Below are 11,547 nucleotides of genomic sequence, written 5' to 3' on the forward strand. Positions count from 1 at the left end.
AAGAATCAATTTCTTTGGCTGGAATGCCATTAAAAGCCTCCTCATCCAAACACCTGTAATGCTTTGATCTTCAACTGATAGGACATACCCTTATAGGAGGAGAACAGGCATCCCAGCTGGAACAGAGAATGTTTCAATACCCAAACGGTAGGCGAGTGGGATGACACAAACAAATTGGCCAGCGGGACGAGAAAATAAATTTGTAACCGACCGGAATGGTCTAATGGATGGACTGATGAGAGCAAAGGATTGGGAGTTGTTGCTTTCCCCATATGCTAGGTGGCAGTGGTCCTCATATGGTAACACAGTTGGGACACCCACAGGGGTGTTTGCGACTTGGAGTCTGGAATTGCACCACTTCGAACTGGGAACTGATAGAGAGGCGCTATCAAAGGAGGACCTCTGTACTGTACTTTTTTAATAGCCTGGAAGTGCTTCAGGTAGACATGGCATGGAACTGGAAGCATTCCCAGGTCTGGCTTAAAAGGGAACCTGCTGCCTTACATCAATGAGGCAGAGTCCGGAGGCAGTGGGCAACACTCAACGAAGGACATGTGGGTATTTTTGTGATTGTTTATAATTGTGGCAAATAACAAGAGTGAAGATTGCGAAAAGGTGCTTTTGTGAAATAAATATCCATTATTTTATTCTAAAAATGTTTTGGAGGTTACTGTGTGTAGCAAGTGCAAACTAAAATGGTACACAATGGCACAAATAAAGAGACAGCATCTTCTTGGAACTGCAGGTGAAACAGTTAATGACCGTGTCCATTCTTGTCCTGGAGTGGAATCACGCCTCAACAGTGCCAGGAGGGTGATCCACAGGCACATGGAATATACCTGAAAATCAACACTTAACAGTACCTTTTTGTCCATCCCCAACTTGTGGTATAGGCAAAATAGGCAGTTGCAAAATATAATTCTTTTCAGCAGAAAAGGATGGAGTAAAACTATTTTGACAGTGATATATGAAGTGTTTACTCATTTCCAAACAGTCAGATAGGGTGCCACATTGAAAAGGTTGCTAGGCCAATAGAAGAGACTGGGTCTTCTTCCCTGCTTTAGCTCATTGGTAATTCCACAGTTGTCTGCTTCTAGGAATAAGATAATACACACATACTAAAGGAAATCAGACATTGCTTTTTGAAGCAGAAATATACAGATGTGGCCTCTTTATTTGATGATGGCTATGGATTACAAATTAAAAGAAAAAACTTAATTTTTTATCATCTTGATTCTGCCTTTTGCAGTGTTTCAACTAGTCATTTTCAGCAACCCCAAAATTGCACATGCTGCCAGCCATCTCAACTCTTCATCCTTACAGCACGACTTCACTGGTTGCTGAATAAATACGCACAGTTCCTGTTTTCCAGCCCATACACCACAAGTTTACATGTGTGGATGCTACAGTATGTTCCAGCTCTCAGTGTAGCACTGTTTGGTTTCCGGATTAGAAATATTGTTGGTTATCATAATACTATTGGATGTGGATTTTCCTCTTTCTAGCCAAAATAAAAAAAAAGATCCTAAATGGTAAATATGAACATTATTCAGTCCAACGTTTTTCTGTTTTGTGCAGATTGTCCCGGTGTGGAGCACTGCAGCAAAGTAAAACAACTTCGGCTCCAAGTCCAAATTCTCCTAGAAGATATAGCAAGTGAGCAGCGGGGTCGTTTTGGCGAGCTGCTGCTCCTGTTGCCCACTTTGCAGAGTGTAGCATGGCAGATGGTAGAGCAGCTGCAACTTGCACGGCTTGTGGGTATGGCACATGTTGACAACCTTCTGCAGGAAATGCTACTTGGAGTGAGAGCAGGTATGCTGTGGTAGGGTTATATCAGATACAACAATAAAAAAAAATTACATCTTTAATGACAAATATAAAAATAGTTGTTGGAGCTTCTTTGCTACTGAGGGAAGTAAAGGTAAGCAAGAAGATTTTATTCATATTGTGTAGAGATAACTGAGCTCACTGTAGATGTAAATTTGAACTATTTATTTACAAATGTCTCAATACAGAGCAATGTCTCATGCAGGGGCATAGCTGAGACTTCCTATTTTAATCTTTTTTGGGGTGTCATATTGCAACATTCTATTGCTTCATCCTAAAATATTAATTTGTGGCACCATCATTATAACAAACCTGTCATTTTAATGAATATTGTCAGGATGGCAATACAACATTAATATTATATCTTTAATAAGAAATCAGTTTTAAGCACATTTATTCAAAACATTGTATTTCAAACATTAAAAAAAGACGTAATAATTTGCTTAAGTTTAAGCAGTGTCTGATAATCTCTGTTTTCCTCATTCTCCACAGGAAATAACAGTGACATCTTGCAATTTTCCCAGCCAGGAATTCTTCCACTAGCACAGGATTCTCTGAGAGAAACAGCCATGTTCCCTAATAGCACAGCTGCTGTACCAAACTGTAAGATATTTAGTTTTATATAAGCGCACTTTGTGTTTCTTCTGTTAATAACAGAACCATACATTTAAATACATACACTCACACATTTTATATATATACTGTATATACAACATAACAATGCATTATTAAATGGAATATGGAATACAAATTTGTCATATATAGTTTCAAAGTACAAATATTGTATGTAAGGTAAAATTTGAAATATATGAAGTCAACTATAAATATACATTCCAAGTGAAGGTGTGATTTGTTAAGAAAAATCCAAACTTGTATGAGCAAGTAGCAGAGCAACAACATGGCACCAAAGGTCAATATGAATGAGCTCTCTTTGAACAATGTGAATGAAGGTATAGTACTTCGGGGCTCCCATCCGCATGATCCATTAGTACCTCCGGGCTATAGGGAAACAATGACTCCCCAGGTTCTTCCACAGCTCCCCCTGGTCGCACCCACAGCACCCAACAGGGCTGAGAAAACCAAACTCCAACTCCCAGGATACCCTGCAGAAATCCAGGGCACCGCTATACTCCAGGGGAGCTGCCCCGGCCGGGTTGAGCTGCTGGCCGTCCATCACAGTATATATATATATATATATATATATATATATATATATATATATTATATATATATATATATATAAAATATGATGGTAATAGCAAAAGTCAAAAGATATCAGAAGGCAAGGATGGCTTTGTTTAATGTTGACATCATGTACTTTGTTGCTCTTCAGTAACTTTGAGTCTCCCACTCCCACTTTTCAAGCAGCTTATATCAAGAGCGTTGAGAAATTGTTTTCCAGGGTGCATTTACATATTCCTTTTCTAGATAAATCAGAAGCATTCAGCTACAGATAAATGTAAACTCTCATTCACTTCAGATGCTTCAGCATGGTGTTCTGTTTTAACCCCAGGTAAACATTGCAGTTTGGGTGTGAAAGCAACTGTCATTGTCTTTTTTATGATGTTTCTTCTATTCAATTGTTGTTAAACATGAGGCATTCATTGCTGAAAGCGGTGGCAATGTGCCCAAAATTGTATACATTCAGCAGTGTATTCGGAAGGTAACAAATGCACAATTCGAAAGGATCAATTACTGGGAGTCAGGGTATAGTGATGCCAGAGCTCCCTGGAATGTTCCTGTGTCCCTTACAGATTCTACAGAAAAGACACATAAACATCAGTACATTTGCCTTTTCCATAGCAGAGACACAGGAGACTGGCAGGAACCAGTCCCAGATTCAGTCCATTCATAGGATCCACTAACTTACAGAACACACACCTACATTCCCACTAGATCGATTCTCTAACCACCTATTAAGCTAACGTGCACATCTTAGGGTTGTGAAAGAAAAAAAAAAAATCAGAAAACATAGAAAAAAACACACAGATATAAGTAGAATAAACAAACTGAATATAGACAGTGACCCAATGTCAGAATTGAACGCAATATATGTTGGACCAGACAGCAGCACTAACCACTGTATCTCTTAATGAACTAAACATATACTGTTAAATATCCTTAAAACGAAATGTGTCTATGGACATGTTTATTCATTGTGTTTCTAAAATGTGTACCTGCTTCATCTGTCACACCATATGTCCTATTACACTCTTATGCTGCCACCTGACTGGTGCTATTCAAATTTTGATCCGCCACTTTCAATTACATCCACTTTCTTCTGTGCACGTAGATGAAAGTTACGCAGTAAAAAGACTCTTACATAAATGCAAATTTCTACACAGACAGCTCTTTAACAATAATTGCATACAATTATCATAATAAGAAAAGAATTCTTTGATAGCTTAAGCCTTTTTTGCATGGCACAAAACTGCCTGCCTTTACCTCTACAGAGTGCGTAAGAAGGTTCAGTCAAATCATTTTGATTGTTTTCGTGTTTTGATCCTTTTCACTGAGAATGAACCTACTTTAGATTAATTATATTCATTTCACATACATTTATTTGACTTTTCATAGAGCTGACATCCATCGAATTGCATGGCCCGGCACCTGCAAAACAGGAGGCAAAATCTAATCAATCTGTTGATCTATAAATAAATAATCAATAATTGTTTTATGTAATGCTTTTAATTGTTCGTATTGTCCTAAAGAATAATATGAAAAATAAAAGAATCAAAGCATAATAAAGCATAAAACAAGATCATTTAAAAACATAATCAAAAACAAGAAAATTAATGTCAAGAAGAGGCTGAATTGGTATTAGCATTGTATTAGTATAGTGAGTGCAGAGGAAAAGGTGAGCTTCAGATATGATTCAGGCATTAACAAAGATGAGACTTCAGTGGAAAAATGAGGCAGAGTGATCCAGTGACTTGAGGTTACAAAACTAAATTTCCATTCTCTGACCACCTGTCCAAGATTTTATAGTTTATCGAAATTATGCAGTAAGAAATAAGGTAGTATTTACGTGAATTCTGAATAAATCAGACCACCTCTAATACTTTCTAGTGAGCTTCTTTCTATACCTTTATGTATAATTATATTAACATAAGTGGAGGATATGCAGTTGAGAGTGTAAATGCCCAGCTTTTCAAATGGTTCTGAATGGGAGTCGTGTATAAAATACATAGCAAAGACCACCCTGACAAGAACCACTTGAGGAGTCATGTCAGTGTAGTTATGTCACTTCAAAGGGATGCTAGACTCCCTATTTTGGAGACAGCAGGGGGCTAAAGTCCCTCATTATGATACGTGACTGCACCGGTTATATCATAAAATGCAGTGAAAAATTATTTGCCCCCTTTTTGATTTCCTCTGTTTTTGCTTATTCATTAACAATTGTTTCTGATTTCCAAATACATACAATACAATAATACAAAAAGACAGCCTGTGTAAACACAATACTGCTTTTTTAAGTGATCGTTTGATTTATTTAAGAGAAAAAAGTTCACCAACATCTATATCACCCATGTGAAAAAGTAATTGCCCCCTAGTCACTCAATCACCCAATGAACCAAATTTAAATGACAGCAGGTTAAATTAGACTAGGCACTAACTAAACCTGATTGCTGCCAGGCCTATTGAATCTATACATCACTTAAAAAGAACATTTCCAGCAATGTGAAGTTGGTCAAAAGGTCTCAACAAGTGGAACACCATGCCTCAATCAAAAGAAAGCCAAGAAGACCTAAGAAAGAAAGTTACTGGAATATATCAGCCAGCAAGTGATTACAAAACAATCTCCAAAACCATGTGACTCTAGTGAACCACCGGGAGAACCACCCTCTTCAACTGGAAAAAACTTGGAACAATGGTAAATCTGCTCAAGAGTGGCCAGCCTATACCAAGCTTAGACTACATAGAAAACTAATCCAAGAAGTCACAGAAGAACCCAGATGAACATCTAAGGGACTGCATGCCTCTCTCAGCTCAGTTATATGTCAGCATTCATGATTCCACCATTAGAAAGACATGGGGCAAAAATGGTATCCATGGCAGAGTGGCAAGGCAAAAAAACACATGCTTATGAGAAACAAAGGCTTGACTATCATTTGCCAAAAAGCATCTTGATTAACCCCAACACTTTTAGAATAATGTTCTGTGGACTGATGAGTCAAAAGTGGAACATTTTGGGAGACATGGGTCCCATTACATCTGGTGTAAAGCTAATGCAGCTTTTCATAATGCGAACATCATGCCTACAGCCAAACATGGAGGTAGCAGTTAGATGCTTTACTGCTTCAGGGCCTGGGTGACTTGCCATAATTGAGGGGGGTATGAGTTCCGTTCTCTACCAGAAATCAGAATCAGAATATCTTTATTTTCATTGTAACAAATATAACGAAATTAGGTGCAGTCCCTGCAGTGTCATAATATAAATAAAATATAATTGAAAAAAGGATAAGAAATAATAAGAAGAAATAAGGTAGAACACAAACATTCAACATAAGACCTTAATTGCACATGAACACTATTGCACAAGATGTCATCTATTGCACTGCTGCATTGGAGGTGATTAGGTGTCATTCAGTGCCCTAATAGCAACAGGGTAGAAACTGTTATTCAGTCTATTAAAATAAAGTACTGAAGGAGGATGTCCTGTCATCAGTCCATGATCTGAAGCTCAAGTGCAATTGGGTTGTGCAGTAGGACAATGATCCAAAGCATAAGATCAAGTCCACCTCCAGCCAAAAAAAACAAAAAAAAAAAAAAAAATTAAGGTTTTATGAATGGCCTAGTCAATGTCCTGACTTGAATAGTCACACTGAGATATTATGGCTAGCCCATAAATGGGCAGTTCATTGTCAAAAACCCTCTAATGTGATTGATTGAAACAATTCACTAGGGAAGAGTGGGACAGAATTTCTCCACAGTGATGCCAAAGACTGATCTCCTGTTACCGGAAATTACTGATTGCAGTTGTTTCTGCTGAAGGTGGCATAAGCAAGTATTGCATTTAGGGGTCATTTACTTTTTTACATGAGTGATAGAAAATTGTATATATGACATATGAGCCAAGGGTCTGCTCTGAATCCTTCCTTGACAGCCACATTCAAGATCATGCTTAAGGGCTATTTAATAACACAAATTTTAGGCATTACTGAATGCAGTTGTTTAAGTTGTATTCTGCTCTGTCACTACACTGAGTATTTTATGTATTATGTGTATCTATTGTGACTTTATGTTTTCGTTAAATATAACTTGGTTTTTCTTGCAGTATGACAAGTCAATCAATATATAATCAAGAAACTAAAAATGGAGAATGTAGTACATATAATGTAGTTGTTTATCTGCCCCACTGCGCAAGTTCTCTGTGGGTCTACCAGCATATTTACAGTTTTTGGAGCAATAAATTTTATTCACTTTTTTACTGGAAAAGACTCTGATGATAAAGTAACTTCTTCACAATGTATGTACCCATGAATGCTCATGCATGGTTTATGTTGTCTTTTTGTCATTTACAATGATTATTATATGTTTGCATGAAAAAATTACATTATTACACTGCTAATTTTATAATTACACAAGCAGAAATGCTCATCATTAATGGGCTTGATCTGATAATGTCACATTTATGTTAGCCATGGGGAAATATAATAACACTAAAAACTACACATTTTCTTTGGAAACAATATTTTTTTTGTATCCATTCAGATACAGAATGCATAAATCATTTTTATTTCTCACTCTGGAATAATCCACACATATAATTGTCCATAAGAAAAGTATAGATTCCACAAGCTATTTCCTGCTGTATTTAAAATTTGATTTTGACCGTCATTTATGTTCATTGAACACCTTACTTTCAGCATTTTAGTAGCTCTTTAAAATCAAATAGAAATACAAGGAATAAAAATATGTAATCAAGAAGCTTTTTCAGTTATTACAGTCAGCACAGTAACAAAGTAATGGAGATTTTAATTTTCCTGTTTCATGGCAAAGTATGGCTCATGTAAATTTTCCAGACTTATTTACATATTACAATTTAAAGGCCAGGCGCCTGTTGAAATTCTAAAATTCTAAAAACTTGAAATATTCTGTAGGAGAGTAAATCTTCTCTCTGTCAACGTTTTTATATTGACTTGAAACTCTTGAAATTTTCCTGAGTTTCAGTTAAGTTTGTATTGCTTATCAATAATTTCTGTTCCTTTATTTACTATATGAGACACACAGTATGTGTTCATATATAAGAGGTTTTTATTAAACGTGATGCAATAAAAAAAGCTCAAATTAATATATTTATCTAATGCAATTAATATTCAGGATCTCATTTGGCATTAGGGCACTTGTCTTTTGATAAGGAAAATATTTAATTTCCAAATAAAGAGTGACAGTTGATCCTAAGTAAATACTTACTGTATTTAACAAATCTGAAGGATTAAGGTTTAATATCTTCATTATTTTCTTCATTAATTATTTTAGAAATACTCTTTATTAATCATATATATTTCAAAATATAACATATTCAGCTCTATATAGTTGTATAGGGATATGTGAACTCATCATTTTCTAAATAACAGATCTGGAGAACATTGAGCTTTACCTATCTATTTTAAAAGAAGACAAGACAAAGATATGGGGTGACACCTGGACCCCTGTATATTGTAAATGCAAAATATATTGAAGCTTTTCAGCAAAAAAATAACAGATTAGACTATCCAAGATGACAACACTTCCAGTTAAATGCAGGCCAGGCAAGAACACTGAAGGTGATGTCAGAGGTGGTCAATTTCTCAATTGTCTGGTCTGCAGGAGGAGGAAGAGAAGAGGTGTTAGAATACAGCACCACCCTGTGGATTGGCAAGGAATTACCACCACCAAGACTTTTAAGCTGTCTCCAAGGTGCACGTGTGTGACACTATGCATATTGCCATGCTTATATTAAAAAGTTTTTGAATTATGCACACACAAACAGTGTCTTTTATTTATATGACTATGCTGCTGGGGTGTGCCGTGGTAGTGGAGTGTATGTATAGTGCTGCTGCCTCACAAGCTTGAGTACTGTGTGAAACTTACACATTTTCTGTGTGATCATAAGGTTTTCTTTCACATCTTAATGGCTTTCTTATTGCCCCAGTACAGTGTTTAAGTTAGGGTGTGTCTGCATTTAATTCTGTAAATACTCCCAAGAAACACTTTTAACATTTCCAAAGACTAATGTGGTATGAGTTAATATGTTCTACTGTTTTTTCATGGCCAATAATAAGGATGGCTCAGCTTTTTTGCTCTGTATTGAATGTTTAATTGATATATACTGTCATACTATAGAAATATGGCTTTAAGATATGATTTACAAACTAAAAATTGTCATTTGCATACTTTCAGCCACTATTGAGATGACTCTTCCATCAGCAACACCAAGAAAAGATGTTTTTGAGCAAAGATCTTCCAGGACCCTTCCACTAACAACAAAGCAAGAAGCCATCTGAGAAACTTCATGCTACTGCAACATAATAAACAAACAAAATAATAAAACAATAAATTCACATATTGGTTTAATATTTGTGATACAAAATTGCCACGACAATAAATGAACAAATGTTTGAATTGTAAATACAGTATAAAAATATTTTTCATTGATCTAAAAATAATAATAAAAATCTTGATAAAATGTACATGCCTGCTTCCAAGAAAGTTGTAACTCTTTACAGTATCTTGAAAAGACTAATTCCATATTAATTAAATAATTGTAAACATTTGTAATAAAGAAACATCTACAGTCAGTGGCATAGCTAGCTTGCTGAAGGCCCCTCCTGTCCAGCATAACTGTTGGTAATTTATTTGCAACTAGATCCTAGAGGTCAAATGAGCAGTGGTGTCTGCAATACTATCAGATCACACGTTGGTGACAAACATACCGGCTCTCTAAATGAAATTTGTAATAACTTTTTAAACTGCTTTATTACAGCAACTGTAAGTTACCAAAAATAAACTAAATTGTGGGAAAGGAATGTGGGAGGTGTGGGAAGTAGTACTAGTACATACATGCAGTATATGTAAAATGTAGACCCGCTTATTTTTCCAAGACAACTTTGTGAAAGAAGATGATTAAAATGTAACGTAAGCTAGAAGGCAAAAACTGTTCTGTGGTATGAAACAAAGCAATTTCAATTTGTAACAAATTAAAACGACAACACTGGCTGACAGGATACTACTTCACAATCGACCTGTTTTACACAAGTTCTGAGAAAATGGACATCATAACGTGAGGTGTCAATGGTTCTAAGAAATTTGCCTTGTCGGTAGGAAATTGCTTGGTCATATATATTGCTTGTTTGTCTTTAGTAGTTTCTTCATTTTGAACAGTTTCAGCATATAGCACCTCATCTGACGCCATTGTATTGCTACTTCCAGACTCGGTGCATAACCTGCTTGCGACCATTGCGACAATTCACCAGCATCAGCATTCACAGTTACTACCACTGGCCCTTGTTTAGTTTTGAGAAAGGTTGAAATCTTGGTAAGCTTGGCGTTTTACAATTCCTGTTGCAGGTGTGCCTTATGTTTAGCAGCATCATTCTTATAATGTTTGACGGATCCGCTGCTACTGGCCGACATGGCATTGTATGGTGAGTGTATAGAAACCGTCCAATTGTTCAAATATTCAGTGTTTGCCAACTAATAGGGACCACAACTTAACAACAGAATTGCTATGATTTACTGTTTATGAGTTCAAATTTTGAGAACTGTTGACATCAAATCAAAGTACAAAAGTAACAATTATTTACAGTAAAAATGTATATTTACACTATTCATGTAACATCCTTCAAAACTTCTTCTGTTCACGTCCACTATAGCATGCCAAAAGTCGTCAAACTTGGGAATGTACACTTCTCTGTAACGCAGACTAGGACGTGTTGTGCCTCCAATTAGGTTATGAGCCTCCAAACTCCTGAAGTCTAAATTCGTGTAAAGTGTAGGCCTGCCAAATATGTAATATCATCTTGGATTGGATTGGACTTGCCTGGTGATGGTGCAAACATGTTCCTGAAACTGTGAATTAATAACGCAATGAACTGTGCAAGTGATTTAAGTTATTAAAAATTTTTAAAAAAATATATCTGTATGGCCCGAGTTGGCCCCCCAAGCTTGTAGGCCCCTGTACTTTGTACAATCTGTACAATCCATTGCTATGCCACAGCCTACAGTATTAAGACAAAGTCGGCCATAAAAATTAGAGGCACACCTTTACAAAGCTACTGATCCACAGTCAACCTCTGTTTTTTAAAGTATATGTGATACACATATTCACCCTTTTGGCTGGAAGCATCAGAATTGAAGAGAATCAAGCAATACCTACTATGGTGGCTTCATGCTACTTTGAATAACAATTTTGAATATAAAACTTTTCCCATTCCTTTATCTTCAGTCCCTCTAATCTTAATCTGTCTCTCTTTCTCTTTCGTCTGCTGTGAAATTACTATAATCTTTAAACTACATACTCAACTCTAGAATCACTAAAACATTGGAAGACTTTTGAATGGAACAGGCCATTTAGCTCAATAAAATTCATCAATCCTACCTCCTGACTTTCTCCAAAATAGCATTGCATTTTGAAGGTCCCTAAAGTAATACTGGAGAAAAAAGTGCAATGTAGCCGCATCTATAACTCAACCAGATAAAATTCAAAAGTCCATACAAAATTGCATTAATGTCACC

At 36.2% G+C, this 11,547-nt stretch overlaps 1 protein-coding gene across 2 annotated transcripts in view; it reads left to right on the forward strand.

Moving 5' to 3' along the window:
• Nucleotides 1–9,503, forward strand: part of hnf4b (hepatic nuclear factor 4, beta) — a 55,032-nt gene extending 45,529 nt beyond the window's left edge. For both annotated transcript variants that reach the window (XM_028809790.2, XM_028809789.2), the window contains exons 8-10: nucleotides 1,579–1,812; nucleotides 2,320–2,430; nucleotides 9,214–9,503. In XM_028809790.2, coding sequence (XP_028665623.1) covers nucleotides 1,579–1,812; nucleotides 2,320–2,430; nucleotides 9,214–9,317 — 449 coding nt within the window. In that variant the 3' untranslated portion in view covers nucleotides 9,318–9,503. The remainder of the gene's footprint in view (nucleotides 1–1,578; nucleotides 1,813–2,319; nucleotides 2,431–9,213) is intronic.
• Nucleotides 9,504–11,547: the final 2,044 nt, after the last annotated feature.

Source organism: Erpetoichthys calabaricus, chromosome 9 (assembly GCF_900747795.2).
Source record: "Erpetoichthys calabaricus chromosome 9, fErpCal1.3, whole genome shotgun sequence".
NCBI lineage: Eukaryota > Metazoa > Chordata > Cladistia > Polypteriformes > Polypteridae > Erpetoichthys > Erpetoichthys calabaricus.